Source organism: Terrapene carolina, unplaced genomic scaffold (assembly GCF_002925995.2).
Source record: "Terrapene carolina triunguis isolate 2854851 unplaced genomic scaffold, T_m_triunguis-2.0 Scaffold85, whole genome shotgun sequence".
In the NCBI taxonomy this organism is placed as follows: Eukaryota; Metazoa; Chordata; order Testudines; family Emydidae; genus Terrapene; species Terrapene triunguis.
In genome coordinates this window covers 35,028,081-35,051,233 of record NW_020664436.1, presented here as the reverse complement: position 1 = coordinate 35,051,233, position 23,153 = coordinate 35,028,081, and the positions used below count along the sequence as shown (strand labels likewise).

The window sequence follows — 23,153 nt, the reverse complement described above, 5'->3', positions numbered from 1 at the left end:
ATGGCAGGACTAAGTATTATCTTATTAACAGTTTATGGGTGCAAAAATAATGTCTTCTGTATTTTATATGAGATCTGTCTTTCTCTAGACAAGTTCTTTTCAGTTGTCTACATTGTTTGTTATGATCCTATAACAAGAAATTGGTTACTAAATCAGAATTTAGGGCATCTGTCATATAAAGACTGTGTGTATTTGTTCATTTGTTTTAAATAAAGGCCTGGCTTGATTTCCATTTTTTTAACTGTATGCCAGACTAACAGAATTGTAAGTGAATTATTGTGAAGGTGAAAGGATCTGCATTGACAGCACTGGACACTGAAATCCTGTATTTATCCAAAACAGAGATCCCTCGGAGATCTTCATTACATTTGTTTCTTCATAAATAAATGGTTAGGAGGGATGTGCTGTCAGTGTTTAACTTGGTGCATTTCAAAATGCAAATTAAAAATTATGGGCAGTATAAGTAATGGGACCCTCATTCCCCTTTTGTCATAAGCTTATCTTCTTGCTTCTCAAACTTCCCCTATCCACTTTAATTTCCCATGTTCCTTCCTTCCCTTCCCTTCCCTTTCATTTCTTCCCTCAGTCTTAAAGTTTCATTTAAATCAGTTTAAAATATGTTCATTGCATTTGCTGGTAGTTTCCTATAATTGGAGTAGGATGGTCACCAATATCATTAGTATATGCAGAAAAATCTTTTTTTTTTTCTCTTCTCTTTTTTTTTTTTTTTTTTAATTCAGAACCATGCCTCTGAATTTCCACCGTTACCTGGTAGTGGAAGATGAAATTCAGTATTGTTCCTGGTGATGCTGTTCATTTTGCAAGCATTTCTTAACCACTATAACAGACTGCAATTATGTTTGTACTAAGAACAAAGCTACAGTGTAGGGGGTGTAATACTTTTGACAATGATTTGCACTGAGGTAGTAGTGAGATATCATTCCCAAAAATACTACCAGTGCAGTCAAATGTAAACTGAAATGTGGACAGTTACCAGAGAAACAGATGTGTGTTTGACTCTGATACAATGAAATACATCCCTTCACTAAACTACATACAATACCTTTGTCTTCATCTATGCAGGGAAGTTTTACTGGTTATACTGCTATAGTTATAGCCCTGTGGAGACACTCTTAGTTTGGTATGAGTGGTTTTTTGTTTTTTTTTCAGTTTATCTTAAATCCTTTCTCAAGCAACATAAGCTAAATGGAAAAAAGGCACTCGTAAACTGGAATAAGAGTGTCCATGCTGGGGATAGACAAGGCCATAAAAATTCAAAGTTAAAGCTGTTCTCACTAGTTTATGGGTTTGCGATAGAATGCTGAATAGTGCATGATATATGTTAATAAAATATAAGATGATCGTACATACATCATGTGCAGCCATGTGAGGAATGAGGAAAGTGTCATGCTTTATCTTCATCACTACATTATTTCATTGTATGCTTTTGGTTTATAACTTCTTAATTTTTTTCGCTCTAAAAGCTAGACTGTTGAGGCCATATAGGTACTTATGTGCACAGTTGCTTGTGTTACACACTCATAACCAGCTTACACTTATAGTTTACAGCTCCAACTTAGGTTCCCACATAGGAAAATTTGGCCCTAACAGTCCAATTTACTCTTGGAAAGAAAAAAACAAGGAACTTGCATTAGAAAAGCGTACAACAAAATAACGTACTTCCCTCTAGACTTCTCTACATTAAAGCCATAATTAAAGTTTATCAACAGTATAAAGCATGCGGGTATTGATACCTGGGCTGTAGAAGTAAGTAGAATTCACTTTCCTTCTTCCCTTTTCAAACAGAAATTGCTGTGGGCCTCTTCCCATGCTGCAGACACACCCATGATTAATTTTGACTACCATCAACTTGCAAAAGGTGGGAAAATAGAGAAGCTGGAGAATTTGTTGAGGCCTCAGTTAAAGTTGCACTGGGATGAATTTGGCATCTTCACAAAGGGCAAGAATGTACCTGCACGGTGAGTGTCCCTGCCCCTTTATCACTTTCCATACACAAATCATGCCATCTACTGAACCGAGTTCATCACTTTGTTTGGAGACGGCTGTAGCTTTCTGTGTTACAGTATTTATGTTTTAAAAACATGTTGGTTCAAAGTTTCAAGTAGCCTCCATTTGTACACATAGGCTTTGTGCAAACATTTTTCTGTGTCCAGAAAACAGAGGCCATTTGAAAATTTAGACCCCATCCATTTTATTTTACTACTTCTAGTTCTGATTCACAAATTCAATTAACTTTGTGGGGCTCTCTCCCTTGGAATCATGTTAATTAGGTGACACAATACCAGATCCATGTCAGGTTTGCTTTGCCTCATAGAGTATAAATGTCCTGTTCACAGACTTAGTTTAGCTTTTATAAAACTTGTTGAGCTATTGTGGTAGAAAGGGTCCACCTTTCCACTATAGGTCCAACTATAAGTATTTGTAGCAAATGATGCTGAAAATATTGATTTGTTGGCTGTCCTGATAGATTTTGTTAATGGAAGTGCCTGTTGTGTAAAAGAGGATCTGGGAGTGAGCTGATAAATAACATTTAGCCTTCCCATAAATAACCACTATAATTTTAGGAGGAAGGAGAAGGAAACTGTTTTGATAGTACATTGAAAAGAGCAGATATTTCATTGCTTGTTTAACTTCTGTATTGGGACATTTTTTCGTGACCACTAACAACATTTATAGTTATGCAAGATAACAAGTGTAATCAAATATCAGCTTCAGGGTGGAACCTGATTTCCTGGGTTCAGGAAGGAATCCTTCCCTCCCTCCCGCAGTTACAGCACTGTACCAGTCTCTGGATGGTATATAGATTTTTTTTTTTTTTTAAATATTCCTTTCAAGCATCAGATACTGGACACTGGTGTACGATAATGGACTACATGGACCAATGAGTCCATCATATAGAATCATAGAAACCCCAAGTGCTGGGGCAGGACCAAGTAAACCTAGACCATCCCAGACAGGTGTTTGTCCAACCTGTTCTTAAAAACCTCCAAAGGTGGGGATACCAAAACCTCCCTTAGAGGCCTTTTGCAGAGCTTAACAATCCTTATAGTTAGAAAGTTTTCCTAATATGTAACCTAAATCTCCCTTGCTGCAGATTTAGCCCATTACTTCTTGTACTACATTCAGTGGACACGGAGAACAATTGATCACTGGCCTCTTTATAACCGCCCTTAACATATTTGACGACTGTTATCAGGTCCCCTTTCAGTATTCTTTGCTCAAAACTAAACATGCCATTTTTTTTACCTTTTCCTCATACGTCAGGTTTTCAACCTTTTATCATTTTTGTTGCTCTTCTCTGGACTCTCTCCAGTTTGTGCACATCTTTCCTAAACTAGAACGAGACACAATACTCCAGCTGAGCCCTCACCAGTGCTGAATAGAACGAGACAGTTACCTCCCTACAACACTCCTCTTTATACACCCCAGAATGACATTTGCCTTTTTCACAACTGTATCACATTGCTGACTCTCATTCAATTTGTGATCCTCTATAACCCCAGATCCTTTTCAGTAGTACTGCCACGTAGCCAGTTATTTGCCATTTTGTAAGTTGTACATTTGATTTTTTCCTTCCCAAGTGAACTACTTTGAACTTGTCTATATTGAATTTAATCTTGCTGAATTCAGACCAATTCTCTAATTTGTCCGGGTCTTATTGAATTCCAGTCCTGCCCTCCAAAGTGCTTGCAACCCCTCCCAGCTTGATGTCATCCTCAGATTTTATAAGCTTACACTGCCAGTCCATTATTCAAGTCATTAATGAAAATATTGAATAGTACCAGACCCAAGACTGACCCGCCACGGGACCCAACTAGATACGCCCTCTCAGTTTTACAAAAAGAACAGGAGTACTTGTGGCACCTTAGAGACTAAGTACTCCTGTTCTTTTTGCGGATAAGACTAACACGGCTGCTACTCTGAAACCTGTCAGTTTTACAGTGAACCACTGACAACTGCTCTTTGAGTATGGTCTTCCAACCAGTTGTGCATCCACCTTATGGTAACTTCAGCTAAACTGCGTTTCCCTAGTTTGCTTATGAGAATGTCAGGGGGCACGGAATCAAAAGCCTCACTAAAATCAAGATATATCACTTCTCCTGCTTCCTCCCTAACTATTAGGCCTGTAACCCTGGCAAAGAAGGAAATTAGGTTGGTCTGGCATGATTTGTTCTTGACAAATCCGTGATTGCTATTCCTTATAACCCTGTTATCCCCCACATGCTTACAAATTGAGTGTTTAATAATTTATTCCAATATCTTTCCAGGAATTGAAGTTAGGCTGACTGGTCTATAATTCCCCGGGTCCTCTTTGGTCCCCTTTTTAAAGATAGGTACTATGTTTGCCCTTCTTCCAGGCCTCTGGGACCTCATCCCTCCTCCGGGAGTTTCAAAGAGAATTGCTAACAGTTCTGAGATTGCTTTCCCCTGCCAAATTTACCACCAGACCGTAACTAGTTCTCCAGTTTCTTGATCCTGGAAAATTGCTTGTCCATGTTGTCAAGCTGTCTAGAGTAGCTCACAAATATGAATACCAACCTCAGGGCAGACTGTTACAAACCAGGGCACAAACCCCAAACTGGTTGTGTGTTCTATAATTAGATTTCACCAACCAAGTATCAAGTGAGAACTTCTCAAGCACTATAACGGCTTTAACATGGAGTCATAGACAGTCCCCTTGGGTGTTTCAGTCTATCTTGACACATAGGCAAGCTTGTCTTTGTGACAGATAGTCCCTTACACCAAAAACCACAATAATATTCAGGAGTACTTGTGGCACCTTAGAGACTAACAAATTTATTAGAGCATAAGCTTTCGTGGGTTACAGCCCACTTCTTCGGATGCACAGAATGGAACATATATTGAGGAGATATATATACACACATACAGAGTTATACCTTAGTCTGTAAGGTGCCACAAGTACTCCTGTTCTTTTTGCAGATACAGACTAACACGGCTGCTACTCTGAAACCTGTCAAATAATATTCAGTTTACTCCCAGTCCCAGAGGACCAGTCACTTACCCGAGCTCAACTTCACTTCAGATCTCTCAGGAAAGACAACACTTGTAGCTAATCCTATAATCAACTAAAGATTTATTAACTAGGAAAAAGAAATGAGTGTCATTTACAAGGTTAAAGCAGGTAAACACACACACAAATGAGTTACAGTCTTAGGTTCCAAAAGATAATAGAAGCTTCTATAATAAGCAAGCTCTATATGTCCTTTAGGGCTAATCCAAGCTAAACAGCCAGCGATCCCTTTCTTATGCTTAGAAGCCTTGCCCTCTCCCTGATGTCCAAGCAGCATAGGATAACAATTTCTTCTTGACAGGGATTTTTATTCTTCTGCCGGAGCTCAAGCATATCTCCTTTTCATGGAGGAGGAGCAATCAACAAGGTCTTTTGTCCCCTGATGTTCCATAATGGCCTCTCTGGAGAGGAGATGACACCTCTTGTGATAAACAAGCATTTCACACTTAGTAGTGTTTCTCTTCTGACTGTGGGGGTTTTAAAGCAAACACTCTTATAGTTACAGACCAAACAGTTAAATATTACCATGAAACATGGGATACAGATATCTTAAGTGAGGTTAATGCATGCAGCAACTCACAAGCATTTCATAAAGTCTGAACACATTTTTATAAATCTAACACCTGTTTTAGCAATACTAACACACAGGTCAGCCAGACTGGTTTTCAGTGAGGCCTAGGGCCTTGGCATGAGCTGGCACCTGGTCTGCCAGCGTCACACACATAATTGCTGGTGTGGCTTTGTAAGCACAGTTGGGTTCTTGAAATAAATTGAGCAGGCAAATGTTTTGCACCTGCAAAATGTGAGTGGAAAAATCCAGGCTGAGTGTTTGAAAATCCAGTCTTATCTGCCTGTGGATCAAATGCCATTTTTATTGAGTTTCTAACTTAAATGTTTCTGATGATAAAACAAAACAATAGTTTATCAGTAACAACTGGATGTGGAGGTTCCTAATAACCTGCTGTATCTCTCTTTATTCTTTTTTTGGCTATTGAAGTCTGCAGACAGGTACCTTGCGAATGAATTGCCTGGACTGTCTGGATCGTACGAATAGCGTACAGTCCTTCATTGCACTTGAGGTGAGTTCATTAATGGTCTTTCATGAAACTACACACACACTCTGCTTGCATTTTGTGCATTACCAGAAAGGGCAAGAGGGAGGTCTCATAGCTCTGTCTTTCCATCATTAAGATACCTGCATTAGTTTAACTATAGAATGATGGCTGGGTGAAATTCCTACATGAGGTGTGGGGGGGAAATGAAATATGAAAAGTAACTTTTCCTCACCTCTCTTTCTGTGTCCACTCCAGGTTCTGCACACTCAGTTAGAAAGCCTAGGGTTGAACTCGAAGTCTACAGTTGACCGCTTTGTGGAGTCCTACAAGGCAATGTGGACTCTCAATGGTCACAATCTGAGTAGAGTGTTTACAGGCAGTCGTGCCCTGGAGGGGAAAGCCAAGGTAAAGGAGAATATCAGAGCTGCTTATTCATGAGTGACTTTAAAGGAAGTCTATATTATCACTGCGAAGATCACCTGTGTTGAACATTTTTGTCTAATGCAGGTAGGGAAGCTCAAGGATGGAGCCCGCGCTGTGTCACGCACCATTCAGTCAAATTTCTTTGACAGTGTGAAGCAGGAAGCCATCAAGTTGCTACTCATGGGCGATTTCTTCAGCGAGGAACATGCAGACAAAGGAAGGATGCTTATGGACAACACTGCTCTGCTGGGTAAGTCAGATTCTATGATTCTATGAGATGTAAATCTGTCTTCTTTGTCTTGTGTTTGCTTCCAGTTGTGCTAGATGACCAGTTGCATTCTTTTGAAGAGTCTAGAAATAAACAACTGTTGCACAAAGGCATTGATGTATAGGGGCAATGCTTTCAAGTCACCACAGCATGTGCTTGAATTCCATTATTTTTATTTCCCAAAATATTCTATTAGACTTCTGCATAGGTTGTCTCATTCACTGATGATAATCTGTGCTGATGGAAGTTGTTGTCTACTGTTTAGAAGAGTGGATTAGGAATCAGAATTTCTGCGGGAGATTTTCCAGCTTTGTCCCTGACTCACCCTTTGACCATGGGCAATTATCTTGGGACCAGATTTTTTTTACAAACTGGCCCCTCTTTTTGTGCTTGCAATTTGTGGATGCTTTAGGCCATTTAGGTGTCTAAATACCTGACTGCACATGCAAATCAGTTACCTAAACACTGAAATCACCTAATTTGCTCGTGCAAATAGCGGTGGTCAAAAAATTACACTCTTAATTATTTGCACCCACCAAAAAAAAAAAGAGGAAGTCTGATTAAAGCAAGGCTAAAATGGGGACCAGTCAGGAATAATCAAGATGGTGGGGTCTTATGTGGAGTCCTGGCCATATCACAATACAGATCCAAGTTCATGATGGTTTTTCAGAATTAGTGTATAGCATGCACCAAAAAAATCTAATGGGGCTTGGGTTTGGTTCTTAATTTGTGACATCATTTTGTGGGCCACACTGAAAATCCCAAGAAAGACCAGTCTAAAACCGTATTATTCAGTCATTATTAAGGAAAGCATTAGAAAATTCTAATAACATATTTTGAATATATTTTCTTCAAGTTTGTCACTGTGAAAGTCCTGTTTTTCCCGTCCCCTCCACTTACCTCCATGTGTGAATAGTACAACTCATTTCAGTGACTGCACCCAGTTACCAGGAAATAAATTGATGGCATCATTTTCAGTTATGCAATTATTGTTATTTCCACTGGAATTACTTTTTTAGTTATTGCACTGATGCCAGTAAGGTAACTTTCATTATTTCACAGTAAGTCTACATGTCACTGACGTCTGTAGTACCATTCATTCCACTGCAGCAAATTGTCTTTACTTTCTCTCTCCATCAGTGACTCCCAGTATTTTGAAGGCCATGTCAGAGCGTCAGTTTGAATTCACGCACTTCAAGCGGATTCGTGTTGCCATGGGGACCTGGAATGTAAATGGAGGCAAACAATTTAGAAGCAACATCCTTGGCACCAGTGAGTTAACAGACTGGCTGCTGGATTCTCCCAAGCTCTCTGGGGTTTCTGAATTTCAGGGTAAGACTTTGAGTGGTAGTGTATCTGTTTTAAAATAAACATTATTTGTTAGCGTCTAATGGAACTGCAAAGTAGTTTAGGCCCCATATTTGGCCATTCATACATCATCTGGTAGGGAATTCTAAGTGGCTGATTCTGCTCCCACTTGGCCTTATGCTGCACCCCTTCACAAGCCTTGGTGTAGCAGTCCATAGGTGGGGCTGGGAAGGCTGCTCATAAGTTAGAGAAACCCTCAGGGCTGCACTAACTGATGCTGAAGAGTGTTTTGGCCCTTACAGCATCCCAGAATCCAGAGTGTGCGAAGGTGGCATAAAATCACCTTACCCTGAGGTGGCCTTCTGCACTGAATCTCTCACCCTGACAGCACAAAATCTGTCCCTAAATATCAGTTTTTATTCATGCTCCCCCATTTCTCCCCCTGTGTTTCAATCTCATTGGGAGTTAGGTGCCTTAGAAATTCCACTGGGCATCTATCTGCCTCTTTTGACACCTACATATCTTTAAAAATCTGGCCTTTAGGCACCTCTGAAAATGTTACACTTAATCCTTTAGTGTTTATAAAGCACTCCGAGACCCTCAGACAAAAGGAACTGTATACAGTAAGGGTAACCTTTTATTACATTACATTGTTACAAAGCAGGGTCCTTTTTTTAGTAGTGTGTCAAACTGTTGTGTTTGTGGCTTGTTTGAACTGGCAGCTGACTTTCCTGTTCACAAAACAGGGCTTGTGATTGTAACTGATTTACAGATTTTACTAAAGAAAACAACAAAGGTAGTGTTCTGTCCTTCAGAAATGGAGTGGTTCTAAAATTACTGCTTGTCCTTTATTTTCCCTGTTACAGAGTAACACATAATCCTCTGCAGGCATTGCTGAGATATTCCTGTGCATAGCACACAAATATATGAACAAATTCCATGTATCCCTGGCTGTCTCATGTGAGCATTACTTCTCTTGAGCCCATACTACCGTAGTCTCAGAAGGCCCAGGAAGTAGGAGATTAACAACATTATGCTGCATGTGTTCTGTTCATGCACGCTAGACATACTTACTGACAATGAAGTCAGCCACCTCATGCAGTCAGCTGTTTTAATAATCTACATTAACGGATAAATTTTAAAAAATGGGTGTCAAAATTACGCATGTGAAATATGCAGTTACTATTTTTGCATGTGAACTTTTCTGCTTTTCTTATTCTTAATTTGTGAGCAAATCTGATTTAGGCTCCTACAGTTTTCTTCTGTGTAGTCCTACGGGCTGAGTGAAGTTCTTGTTATCTGGTGAATAATAATGAAAACCCTTTAGATGTATGGCAAACCTGGTGAACAAGCAGATGTAGATGTAGCTCTGTGCCGCCACTTGAGAGATCAGTGTCTGATTTTCTGAGTCCTCTCCTAGGGGCATGCTCACACCTGGGTGGGAGGAGAGAGTATCTTACATTGGCCATCAGTGACGCCTCCCCCCCAGCTCCTGTACCAGTTAGTCTAAAGAGCATTATTGACATGATACATTCCTTCATCAATAAGCGGCTACAACCCGTGGTGTAGGTTATTGAAGAAGACAGGGAAGAAAGTTAGGAAGGAACCTCCAAGACTTCCTCAAAGTAGTGGAAAATCTTACTCAGCGGCATGGGGGCAGAGGGGAGGAAGAAACATGCTGGTGTTGGACAGTAGTTGCAGCTAGATAAATTATCTGTGTCAAAAACAGACATCGAGATATTGGACCACATACTGGGTATGAGATTTCAATGTGACTGGATGGAGTGGGGCAAACCATTGTGACTTTTTTAGGTTGTGTACACAGTGGCATCATATCTTAGATCTGGGAAGTGAGGATCTCCCTCTAAACAACATTGCGGAGGTCACAGCTAGAATAAAGTACTTTGTTCTGGGCTCCTTCCTACCAGAAAGATGCAGACAAACCAGAAGGAGAAAAGCAGAAAAATGATAAAGGGAACTGCAAGGGTTGCTTTCTGAAGATAGATTAAAAGAGCTATAATTATATAACTTGGCAGAGAATGCACAAGATTAACTATAGGACTTCTCTTTTTCTAATTTCTGTCAAGAAAGCAAATGATTAAACAAAACAACAAATAAAGTGGTAAAAAGTCTTGCATGACTTTTGTTCCTCTCCCCACAGACGATGAGAGCTGCCCTCCTGACATATTTGCTGTGGGATTTGAAGAGATGGTGGAATTAAATGCAGGGAATATTGTAAATACCAGGTAGGTGAAAACAGAGCTGTGCTTTGCACATTCACCTGCATGTGGTCACTGTGTGTGGGAATGTTTGTCGTTAACAAATGCCTAGGTTACCAGCCCAAATGTGCACTCTCTTGCACTGTCTCATTTTTATACAATGCATATCACTACTTTCTAAGCCAATGCAGGGCACTACTTTAGCGCTGTGCTCCCAGTATCCTTTCTGATGCTGAAATGTTAAACTGCTAAAGTCTCTACACACAACTGAAATATATGTGTGTAATTTTACAATGTGAGCAATATCTCTCTGTACTTAAGTATTTATCTATGTGTATTCATAAAGGTACTGCTAGGATAGGAAGTAGAGGTAAGGAATGAACTCTTCTTGTCCGTGCCTGTGGAAAAAATGTGTTCCTTGACAGGCTGGAGGAGGACTCAGGGGGAAAGGGGCAAAAACAACTGAGGAAGGTAGCATTTCACTACTGATTCTTCTGGCTTAACATTTAGATATCATCTTTAGGAATGGCAAAGCTACAGTAGTGTGTAGCATGGTTGGTGGGCCAGCTATTCATCTGCATGTATCAGTAGATCTTTAGGACAAGAAAAATAAGGTGGTCTACAAGGTAGAATCTATGCAGACATAGCTGCCCAACCATCACTTGAGAGTAGCAGTGCATTCACTATTAAGCATGTGTAGCTGGTCACCTCCTAAGCAGTTAGGGTCCATTTAGCTCTCACCTTACTGCCCTCTGCCTCGTGCTGCAAGAGCAGGTGAAAGAGACATTGCAAAGAAAGAGGCTTCAACATGATTTTTATTATTTCATTTCTGTTCAATTCAGTCAATGTTTTGTTTTTGTTTCAGTACAACTAATAGGAAGATGTGGGGGGAGCAGCTTCAGAAAGCGGTTTCCAGGACTCACCGGTACATTCTGCTGACGTCAGCACAGCTTGTTGGTGTTTGTCTCTTCATCTTTGTACGACCTTATCACGTCCCCTTCATCAGGTACGAGGGTGTCGTGTTTTCACAAATGGTTTCCTGCGGCCTGGGGTTGGGAGCAGGAAAAGCAGGCCTGGATTAATCAATGTGCACTCAGTGCAGTTGAACAGTGCCTCCGTTTCAGGGAAGGCGCTGACTCCAGGGGGTAGAAACTACACACACAGAGAAATCATAGCCCAGGAAGGAGTGGCAGGGGAAGGACTTTGCCAGCATGCTGTGGCAAGAACCAGTGGGATGGAGTGGGGAGCCGGGCCAGCCCTGTGGGACAGGAACTGCTTCTAGCTGAGTGCAGGGTGGGTTCACTCTCTAACAGCCCCTCCAGGGCCCCTCATTCCCTCAGGGCAGAACCTGACTCCCCCACACACACAGATTGTCCCACCCTCTGGGGCAGTACCTGACCCTCATCCCAAGGCTTCCTACCCTGTAGGAGAAGGGAAGGTGGGGGATGCCTAAATGCCATAGTTCACAGGGCCCCAAAGTTCTTCAATCTGGCCCTGAGGTGAAGGCCTGTTTTTTGCTGAGAATTCCTGCTGCCGAAATGTGTTCTTTATTTTGTGTAAGCTCATTAACCCGTACAATTGTAAACACGAGGTTGGGCTAGGGATGGAAATAAAAATTCCGGTTAAAAACAAAATTTCATTGGCTAACAAATATTCTTTCTTTCTTTATTTTAAATAAAATCAATAGAAACGAGCAAGTTAGGACCTCTGTACAGTATTTTACAACATAAGCTGTACTGATGCCAAACTGGGCAAAAGGAGAAGACTCCCATCAGAAATAGACCAAGGAGGAGATATTTTCAAAAGCACAAATTGGAGTCAGGCAACTTGCTCCCTTTGACTTTCACTAGGAATGGGCCATCTAACTGTCCAGGACACCTTTATAAATTTCTCCCTACTTAGCTTCCCTGCACACATCACCAGCACAGACAAAAGCTGGAGAAAAGAAATAGGCCTAATGCAGTTCCTAGAACCAACAGGGGAAGCAAATCCTAGAGGCAAGGTCTCTCCTCTGAGAAGATCGTTCCTTTGATAGAGGAAGGGAGCCTGGGTTCAAGTCTCTACTTTGCCACAGGCTTCCTGTTTCACCTTGGGCAAGTCACTTTCTCTCTGTGACTCAGTTTCTCCTCTGTAGAATAGGGATAATAGCACTGCCCTACCTCACGGAGGCACTGTGAGGACAAATACATTAAAGATTGTGTGATGTTCAGGTGCTGTGGTAATGGGGATTGTATAAGATCCTTAGATAGACTGTCCTGCCATCAGTCCCCAGGATGAAATCCTGGCCCCATTGAAGACAATGGCAAAACTCCCATTGACTTTAGTGGGGCCAAGATTTCACCTCAGATTTTTAACTATAGTAACCATTAAGAGCGCCTTCCCCAGTTGTTCTAGTAGCACAAAGGGAGCGGTGCAGTCTCTGAGGCACCCAGGAACTAAGCCATATGTGGATCCCTACCAACACCTTGACTTGTGCCCTAAAGTAAATAGAAAGCCAATCTAGCCATTGCAGAACTGTCATAATATTCTCCCTGTGGCAAACAGGTAGCTAGATGTACTCTGCACCAGCTGCAGCTTTGGAGTGTTCTTCAAGGGTAGTCTCATGGAGAGAGCACTGTAGTAATACAATCTGGAGTTACAAGGTCCAGATCTGAGATAAAAGGCTGCACATTCACCTGAGGAAAAAAGATGCTTTTGGCCACTGGCGACATCTGAGATCCAGGAGCAATCAGGGCTGCGAAGTACACTTAGATCAAAAAACTCTTGGGCTAGAGAGTGGATAATCTTGCTGGTAATAAGATGAGAAAACTCTCCTACCATATATTTATGCTGCTTCCGCCACCAGCACTCCTTTCTTCTCTAGATTTAGCTTCAGCGAGCTTCGTGTCATTAAGTCTCCCATTTCAACCAAGCACTGGAGAACCATATAGACTACAGCATCTGGGCCTAAATTGACAGAGACAGAGCTGTGTGACCTCTGTGTACAGTAGTGATGACAGTGGAACCCATACCATCTCCCAGTCTACCTCAGCAGATTCACATACACGTTGGGTAGGATGGATAACAGAACAGAGCCTGCATGAAAATGCCTGTGCAGTGGAATGAAGTATGCCTATGGATATGCGGGTGGGAGAGGAGTAATTGGCCAGAACTACCCACTGGCATCTCTCAGAGAAGACTAGAACAATATCCTCCACCCCATGCCAAATGCACTGCTGGGTCACTAAAACCTTCAAGAGTATCAATGCCTGCTGGGCTATCTTACTTTCTCTTTCACTATTCTGATATCCACCAAGAAGGTTTGTGCACGTCGTACCTAGCTCTGCAGTCAGACTAATGGAATCCAGATAACACTAGTGTTCCCTTACTGCAGCCTTCTCCGTTCTAAAGGGAAAAGACTAAATTCCTGATTTATTTTTTTTTAACTAACCTGTCTGATAAAAGTAGTCCAAAGAAGGAGAATACCTTTTACTAGGTGAAATTTGAGTACTCCAGCTTGAATAAAAAGGGATCAATAGCAGAATTACTCAACAGACTGGTTCTATTGCACCTGTCAACCTGTTAGCACTCAGATATAGAGCAGTGGCCCGTTGAAACTCCTGAAAGGTTTTGATTTTAGTAAGTGGCTGAGTTTCATTATTTAATACTAATGGGCTGCTACAGGATATATGGACACAGCCAGTCCTAGCCACGTGATTTTTGTAGTTTAAAAAAAAGAAAAATCCAGAAAAAGACAACAAAAATGATCAGAGGCAGAGAAAGGCTTCTATGCTAAGGGAGATTAAAAGATTAGAACTAGTGTAAACAGGAGATGAATGAAATGGGACATGATTGAAGTATATATCACAATGAATGGGTCAGGGAACTCTGAGGCTCAGGATACTATGAGGTTGTCTCACCACATTTCCTATAACCTTAACCAAGAATGGACGATTAGATTCCAGTTGATAGTTGGATAGGTTGGCAGCATCAATGGATGGCTTCTTAGAGCAGAGACAGAACACGATTCCTTAAAATGGTCAAAACCCTCTCAGAGAAGGTGTTGATGTTCCCCACCAACCAACCCAGGAGCTAGTATTTCCCCACTGGCTTTCACCAGCCAGGAAAGAGAAAGAACCAAAGCATGGGTTGTGGTATGAAATTTCCCCAACACCTCTAGAACCTCCAATAATGTGTGTAACCAAAAGTCAACCAAAGACCTAACATTTGTTCCCTCCAGATATTGCCCTGTATCAATGGACACAAGTATTCCAGTCCAATGCACATGATTTTATGTACAAAGTAACTAAATTTTCTCAATAGGAAGGATTCATGCAGGGCTGGGGCAGTTACAATTATGATCTCACCATTTGCTTATCTGAACAGACAGACGTGCACAGGGCCGGCTCCAGGCACCAAGCACCCAAGCTGGTGCTTGGGGCGGCACCTGGAGGGGGGCGGCGGGGCGGCGCGGGGGGGGGCGGGGGGGGGGGGGGGCCGGGGGGGGGGGGGGGGGGGGCGGCCGGAGGCTTTTTCGCCTGGGGCGGCGAAAAAGCCAGAGCCGGCCCTGGACGTGCATTATTCTCAAAATAGGCTGGCTCTCTGGGAGTAATTATCCTGCTAACAGGTGGTCTGTTTTGCCAAGTCGGTCCCTTTGTAATATAATGTAAAACAATGGTACATTAATTGCTAAGATGTAATTGAAATACCATGTAATTAACAATATGGATGCAACAGGCAATTTATCAAAACTAATGCCATTTCAGTGCTCAGGGTCTGCGTATTTGTTTCTAATAATCAACTAGTTTGACAAATACAGATTTTATAATCTGTATGCTTTGAGATTTGCATTGATACACCTGAGATGTGGCCAACTCTTCACTACAAAAGTTGCATTTCATGGTATGGAAATGCCATTTCAGTTGATAATCAGCTGTCCGGTATTGATTCATATCAGCAGAATGGAAAATAAAAGGGAGTAAAAGGTGACCATTAATTATTGTCACTACTTCAAAGGATTTTTTTTTTTATAAAGACAAACATTAAAAGTAAACCTCATATAAGTTTCAAAAGCTACAGAAATATTTTCATGCAAAGAATGCTGAGTAGTTTGGAAAGGATGCCAAGAGGGGTGGTCCAAGGAGAAAGTTATTTCATTCAATTGTTTTATTACTGTATTATTGTTTTTTTAACTGGTAATCTGAAACATTAGAACATCAATACGGCCAATAGTAATGTTGCAGCAAAAGACCCTAAGAGATCTATTGAACAACATGAATCTCTGCTCATTCACATGTTTAATAATTGGAGGGAAAATAAAAGCATCATTCTAAATAAGATATGTTTTTCCTTTCCACTTTCCAGTAATGATTGATGAATTTTTTCCTCCTCTCTCCCCCCACCCCCAACTTTTTTTTTCGGTCCAGGGAGGTAGCAATAGACACAGTGAAAACAGGGATGGGAGGGAAAGCTGGGAATAAAGGCGCAGTAGGCATCCGTTTCCAGTTCCACAGCACCAGTTTTTGCTTCATATGCAGTCACTTGACAGCTGGTCAGTCTCAAGTGAAAGAGAGGAATGAAGATTATAAAGAGATTACACAGAAACTCAGCTTCCCAATGGTAAGAATGTAAGATGTCTCAGACAAGAAATGTTGTGAATGGGAGTGAAAATTGTATCCTTAAATTTTTAATTGTGAGAGTTGGTAGCAATCTACACCACCTGGCAGGTCAGCACAGGAGGCAATTCAAAGTCATGGAGTATTCACACAAAAGAACTTAATAAAAAAGAAAGTAAGGTTGAAAGCATATTTCCATGGAGACCAGCTAACCCAAAACCAAATGATACTTTCTTTACAAAAATTCTACACCTTTAAAAAACCCAGATGTTAGAATTCCTGAACGTGAACAATGAAGGGATCTAACCAGTTTCCCACCATCATAATGCTTCATCACTCACTATCACACCCACCTGATTCACAGATTGAAAACTTTATGCATTGTGGACCAGATTCTCCAGTTTGCCAAGATTACACATGAAGAACCAGGTGTGGTGGCATCAGAGAGAGAGTAATGGCTCCCTGGTTCTCTGCTCAGACCCAGAACAGATTAGTTCCCCCTGGGGCTGCTCTAACTTGAATTAGTTAGCAAGAATGCCTAAAAGACCATTTTCTATCAGAGCATACCCATACTCCAGCCACTCCTTCTCTTTGATTGTCACATGCCTCAACTCCTCAGTCTCATGCACACAGCTTACATGTCTCCTGCTCTTCTTCAGCCTTTCTCCCTGCACTTCCCCTAGAGTCCCATGTCCCAAGACCAAGGAGCGCACCTTAATTGTTATCTTTATCAGAATGTGGTGCAAACAGACATTCTGAGATCCCTTTCCTCTGTATTTATATCCGATATGATTTCTTTTGGATGGTATTCTGTTGATCTTTCTTTTTAAGGCCAGCAAGTGGCCCTGTAGGGTTTTTGTAGCTGTGTTCCTGTGCTTGCCTTAATGGTGTTGGCCACTTTAGATTTCCACAGCTGCCATTTCTTTCAGACTTCTCCAGAGAGCCTGTAAGCCAGGGAACGAGAGGACCAGTTTGTGATGTGTTCATTTATTCTGTTAAGTCAGCAAAGAATAGCATTTAGGTTGAAGAGCATAAAATTTAACTCCCTGTTGTTTCCAGGGTTGAGGCTTGACACATATAGCATATTAATCAGTTTCCGTTTATGTTAGAAATAGTAGTGCCAGTATTGAAGCCCTGCATAGAATATCCATTCTAAATGGCCATAAAATCATGCATATAGGAGTCCTTGCTTCCAGTAGCTCATTAACTATTTTATATCCTGTACGTTTACTATATTGGTGTAAATATATGTAAATCTCGGCTCTTTATGAGCTAAGATCAAGTGTATATTAACAGTGCCCTCTAGTGATGCTATAGATACAGGTCTGAAGTGTTTCCTTTATGAATCCCTGTGTTTAGAGGTTTATAACTTATTTGAAAAAAGTGCAGTTATTTGTGGCATAACACATGAAGCTTAAACATTGGAGTGAATCTCTGTTAATATTATTATTACTTTACATTTACAGAAATGTGCTATGCAGTTGTTGGGGCAAATTTTCGGCCTGGTCTTGACTGAAGTCTCTATTTTTGCGGGTGCATACGATAGCAAGAGCATTTTGTGGCTGCAGTTTAGATCATGCAGGCATATAAGTCCTTGACTGTGCCAGCAATTCAGATATCTAAATTATGGATGTAAAATTGTGACTAAATAACTGTGGGATGCAGAAAGAAATGTAGAGACCACTTTTTTAGTCTGCACTGGATTTAGCAATTAAAACCTCATAAACAAGTCCAAAATATAGTATTCCAGGGAGACTGAGTTTTAAACTCAGTTGATTAAAATGTATAATTTTAAATTGTGTCTTAAATTCTGTATCTCCTAACCAGGGAAGGAATGTGTTCTCACATGACTATGTGTTCTGGTGTGGTGATTTTAACTATCGCATCGATCTGACATATGAAGAAGTCTTTTATTTTCTTAAACGACAAGACTGGAAAAGACTCCTGGAATTTGATCAACTACAGCAGCAGAAATCCAATGGAAAAGTAAGGGGATTTATCCCATTTGCTCCAAATTGAAAATAGCTATTTTCCAAAACACCCATATTTTGATCTGAATTAATTGCCTTTAAGAAAGAATGAAAACGAGGGCATTTTCAGACATGCGTTTCTATGGGTACATTCATTAAAAAAAATCAAAGTGTGATTATACTAATAAAAGTGAATATGTGACAATGAAACCTTCATAAGCAGGAATTTAGCTGATTGAAGAAATGATATTTTTTAATAGATTTTTAAAGACTTTCATGAAGGCACTATTAATTTTGGACCAACATATAAATATGACGTTGGCTCAGAGGCTTATGATACAAGTGATAAGTGCAGAACCCCTGCTTGGACTGACCGAGTGCTTTGGTGGAGAAAGAAGCTTCCGTTTGATAAAACAGGTGTGTAGAGTCTTTCTCATTTTTGCATTTCTCATTTTAAATAATGATGCTGGGCAGTCAGATCTCACTGGATCCAAGGGACAGAATTTGGTCTAGTGGTTAGAGAAGAAGACGGGCAGTCTGAGATTCTAGTTTTCTATACCTGGATCTGGCCTTTAGTCTGGGTGAAACTGTGATTACCTTACTCATGGTGGTATTCCCTTTGGTTTCAGTGGGACTGTTTTCATGAATACAGAAATCACATTTGAAACCTGATCAAGTCACTTAGCTACAGCCTACTCCTGCTCCTGTTGTTACTAATTTCAATAAGGATCTGAGCCTTGTGCCTTGGTTTCCTGAGATGTTATTGGTTTCCTCAGTTGTTATCAGGGAATGATAATACTGAATGTTATGAGGTTTTATTAATTCATACTTGTAAAGTGCTTTGACATCCTTGAATGGAAAGTGCTACGGAAGTGCAATGCATTACTTTATCTGTAAGTTAAAAGCTATAAAATACTAAGACAGTTTAAAAAAAACAACTAAACTTTTTGCAGCCAGAGCCATATTTCCGTACCAGCCTCTAAATCTGCATGTCATCCATTAGTATGTGTAAAAACTGCACTTACACATGCAAAGTGAAGAGTTATATGAGAAATTATCTGATTCATGCATACAAAGGTGAATTTACCTCTTAAGATATAAGGGTCATCCCATGGACTGCCTTAGTATAAATATCATGAAGGAAAGCGAGGGTAACCAGAGAGGATGTCAATGTAACATAAATCATCTCATATTTATTTTAAAATCTAATGGTGTAGTAAAAAGAGGATCATGACCAGTAAATAGAGGCATGAGCTTAAGAAGCAATAAAACCGTAGAAGGGATGAGATGCAGGGGATAACAATATGTGAACTTCAGTTTGTGTGAGAAATAAGCTATAATATTGGTAGGGCTGCAGTTCTTCTAAGCCAGTCGGGTCCTACACATAGGTATAGAGGGGTTTGTGTTGCGGTAGATAATCGAAATATCCCAGCTGAATAGCCAAGAAGAAAACAACACTTGGATGAGAGGATAAAAGTGCTGGTATCCCCTCCCCTCACTTCTCACAGTTAGCAGAGGCACCCTCTCTCCATTTCAAGCAGCTCAATAATTGACCCAAATTTTTTTTCCCTTCCACCTTGTAGACCACAGTTAGCCTGAAAATCCTCCCTTAAGAATTTATCTCTCACTCTTCCCGTTTTATTCACATTTCTATAACTTTGTCATTTTTTTATGTTTGTAGCAGGTCTGCCATTGTTCTAAATGCATGCAGAAGTTGAATAACTCTCCTCATATTTCCCAACTGCTTTATGATTGTTGCAGACTATCCAGTAATTCCATTGCATCTTTTCAGCTAAAAAAAATATCCCCAGCTATTTCAATAATTTCCCTTTCTCCCTCAATTCTTCTTTCAAGTGGCCCCAGAGAGGACTTCAGCAGGCTGAGCAGACACTGTAGATAGGATGATCTAGCAAGGTTGCAAGAGCCCACCATATGTCGGAAGAAAGTAGCAAATAAGTGAAACATCTTTCTCCTGTACTTACAGACCTTCCAGAGCTAGCCCAAGTGGTAACACAGCTAGGAGATCCATCTTCTCCCCCTCCCTGTTTTCTGCCTTGGAGGCCCACCCAATCCTTCTGGTTCCATTCACCACCTATAAACTCCACTACCCCTTCTGATTTGGTGGCAAAGCTTCCTCTCTCTCTCTCTCTCTCTCTCTCTCTCTCCTGCTTATCTGCCCAATAGTCCAACTTCCATTTCTGTTCTAGAGAGTGGAGGATAATGGGTGTGTGGGCCAGAGAGCTGTTTGCAGAGGTGGGGAGACATTCTTTCCATATTGCTTACAATTCAATTCCTAGATCAAAGGGAAGAGATAGTATAACTAGTATGAGGCAGCCAAGAGAAGTGACTGTGTCTGACAGTAACTCATCTTGAGCTCTGGAGATGAGAAATAATCCTTCTCCCCAGGCCTACCAATGCTTCCCTCCATTTCTCCATGCTTCCAAGAGCAGCACAGTGCCGCCCCTAGCATAGAGGGGAGTCCAGAGTAGGCACTAGCTGGTAAGGAAGCAGCAATCTATACTACACTCTTATCCCAGATTTGAACACTTCCTGTCACCCAGAAAAAACATGTGGAAAGCAGAGACGCTATAGCCATACAGGATTTCCTCTTTCTGTTCTCTTAACTGCATGTGGTTATTTCAAAATATAGGCTTTTTCAGGCTGGAGGAAAATGCTATTCTTTAATGTGACAGTGTGTGATGCTAAATTATATACGTCTCTGAAAAGTTATTGGTTTGCGTTTTGTCCTGTTCTAATGATCTGTGCTATCGATTGCACTTCTTTTTACATTTTGTTTTCTATCAAGAGATTCAAGGTCTAGAGGGATATAAGCCATCTTTTAGATGGAGTGCTTCAGGAACAATGTGTTTGGGTGAAAACCACAGTTCTGTGAAATGCAGATTGCTAAAATTGTTTTAATTATTGTTACAAGTCTATGAACTTTAATGCTCTTTTGTGCTGTATAGCTGGAGAGATCAATCTCCTAGATAGTGATCTGAGTGCTGACACTAAAGTCAAACACACTTGGACTCCTGGTGCCCTGATGTATTATGGAAGAGCAGAGCTGCAGGCATCTGATCACAGGTAATGTCCTAGTTTAGATGATCTTTCTCTGATTACATTGAGGCTCACTGAAGTACATATTCAATGGAAGGGCCAAGAATGATTGTTAATGGACACTACATGCTTATTCTCTGTTCAGCACTTTGACATTTAAACCCATCATAGTTCTAAACCAAAGGGTGGCAATGCCCAGGGGCCTTGTATTAATTTTCCTCTACACTATGATCTCAGCAAGGGCTGGACAAGCTGCAGAGGCAAGGCCTGGATGATTTGATGCCTCTCCTCATTCATTTCTGACAGCTCAAGCCAATCAAAGGTGCACCAATGACAGGCTACCAACTAGTCTTCTGCTAGAACGAAGGCAGCTGAGATGTGTTGCCATAGCGGTATAAATTGTGAGTGTACAGCTGGGGTGTGTGTGAATGTTAATGAGCTTCCCTGAGATGCAAACACATTAAACTTCCCCATTTTCCGGAGAAATGGAGAAATGGGAAGAGAACAAAACCAAAAATTGAGACAGCCACATTGATTATAGATCTTCTCCCTAAAGAAAAATTATATAGATTAACTTCCGTTGCTCACTGTTATTGTTTCACTTGTTCTGAAATGAATGCTATGAGTGCTTTGATAAATGTATCTCAAAAGCTTGTCTGTTTTCAACATTGCTTCTGTAATGATCCTGGGCTGCTCTATGGAAATGTCGTTGTTTTGTTTCTCACAGCAGTGTTCAGTGAATCACAAAAGTTAACCCTGTGCTTTTCACAGCATTGTTACTCTAGAGGACTGTTTCATCTTTCTCCAGCAATGAAAGAACATGCTTCTCACAAACAAACCACTTCTCTATGTCAAGGCACTAGACCATTCACACTGACACTACTGGCTCCTGCAGCTAACAGTGTCATTGCCACAGTCATTATAAAATGCAACATTTGAAGCCTGGCTTCTTTTACCTTGGCTCCCAATTACAGCAACCACCACTACAATAACCATGTTTTAACAACACTTTTTAGTTACACTCAGTTGGTTGGATTTTCCAGGATGTGCTATAAAAAGAGACTCCAGAGTATCTCTTTTAACATACAGCAATGTACTAATCAACAGTGTTTTCAGAAATAGTTCACATTTCCTATAGAAGGTTGTTTTAATTTCCGTCTTTCCTTCATCTCAACCTTCAGTCTTTTTCATTCTGGTAGTGCGTATTACAGAACCAGCTGTAGTGGACGTAGCAGCTAGCAATGACAGGTAGTTAGATAGTCAAGTGTCCAATGAGTGCCCTCAATGCATTTGCAAGTACAATCTTGAGGGTGCAGATTGCATCTACAGAGGCCGAGCCTCAGCCCTTTTGACAGCTTGCCCCTATTTATGTAGATTTGACACACAGAGCTAACACAGAAGAGACGATTCATAACTATTTAGAATATCATTGATGCGTCTGTACTACACAAAAATGTTGCATACTTAAGGGTACATTGTCCTCTCACTGTTAGTCCTGGGGCTAGGGCAAAAGAACTGGAAGCCAAGACTGCTTTGTCTTGGACATCCTGTGTGACTTTGGGCAAACCACTTAACCTCACTATGCCTCTTGGGAAATAACAACACTTCCCTATTTCATAGAGGTGTTGGGAAACAATTTATTAATATAAGTAAAGCACTCTGAGATCTTGGGATGGAAGGTCCTATGGAAGTGCCAAGTACTATATTAGTGTTATTATTATGTTTGCTAATACAGTATATTATCACCACTATCTTTCAGCTAAATGTAGTTGTGGTAAATCTGAGAGACCCTATATGAGGGAGTAATAAATTAGGAGTCAGGACTCCAGGGTTCTATTGCCCGCTGTGCTGCTTACTCATTATGTGGCCTTGGGCCCACTACTCAACTTCTCTCTCTCGCGGTATGTCTACACTGCCGCTGGGAGCGTGCTTCCCTGCTTGGGTAGGTAGACATGCGCTAGCTCTGTCCAAGCTAATGCATGAAAAATAGCAACATAGCTGGGGTTAGCACAGGTGGCAGCTCGGGCTAGCCACCTGAGTACAAACCAGGGCCGGCTCCAGGCACCAGCTTGCCAAGCAGGTGCTTGGGGCGGCCATTCCGGAGAGGGGCGGCACATCCAGCTATTCAGCGGCAATTCGGCGGACGGTCCCTCACTCCCGCTCGGAGCGAAGGACCTCCCGCCGAATTGCCGCCGCAGATCGCTAT

At 41.1% G+C, this 23,153-nt stretch overlaps 1 protein-coding gene across 2 annotated transcripts in view; it reads left to right on the top strand.

Annotated features, from left to right (window-relative positions):
- Positions 1-23,153, top strand: part of SYNJ2 (synaptojanin 2) — an 88,029-nt gene that overhangs the window by 46,095 nt on the left and 18,781 nt on the right. For both annotated transcript variants that reach the window (XM_024214032.3, XM_024214033.3), the window contains 11 exons: positions 1,807-1,979; positions 6,051-6,132; positions 6,364-6,513; positions 6,616-6,781; positions 7,940-8,131; positions 10,269-10,353; positions 11,192-11,332; positions 15,732-15,924; positions 17,748-17,906; positions 18,151-18,307; positions 20,857-20,974. In XM_024214032.3, coding sequence (XP_024069800.2) covers positions 1,807-1,979; positions 6,051-6,132; positions 6,364-6,513; positions 6,616-6,781; positions 7,940-8,131; positions 10,269-10,353; positions 11,192-11,332; positions 15,732-15,924; positions 17,748-17,906; positions 18,151-18,307; positions 20,857-20,974 — 1,616 coding nt within the window. The remainder of the gene's footprint in view (positions 1-1,806; positions 1,980-6,050; positions 6,133-6,363; positions 6,514-6,615; positions 6,782-7,939; positions 8,132-10,268; positions 10,354-11,191; positions 11,333-15,731; positions 15,925-17,747; positions 17,907-18,150; positions 18,308-20,856; positions 20,975-23,153) is intronic.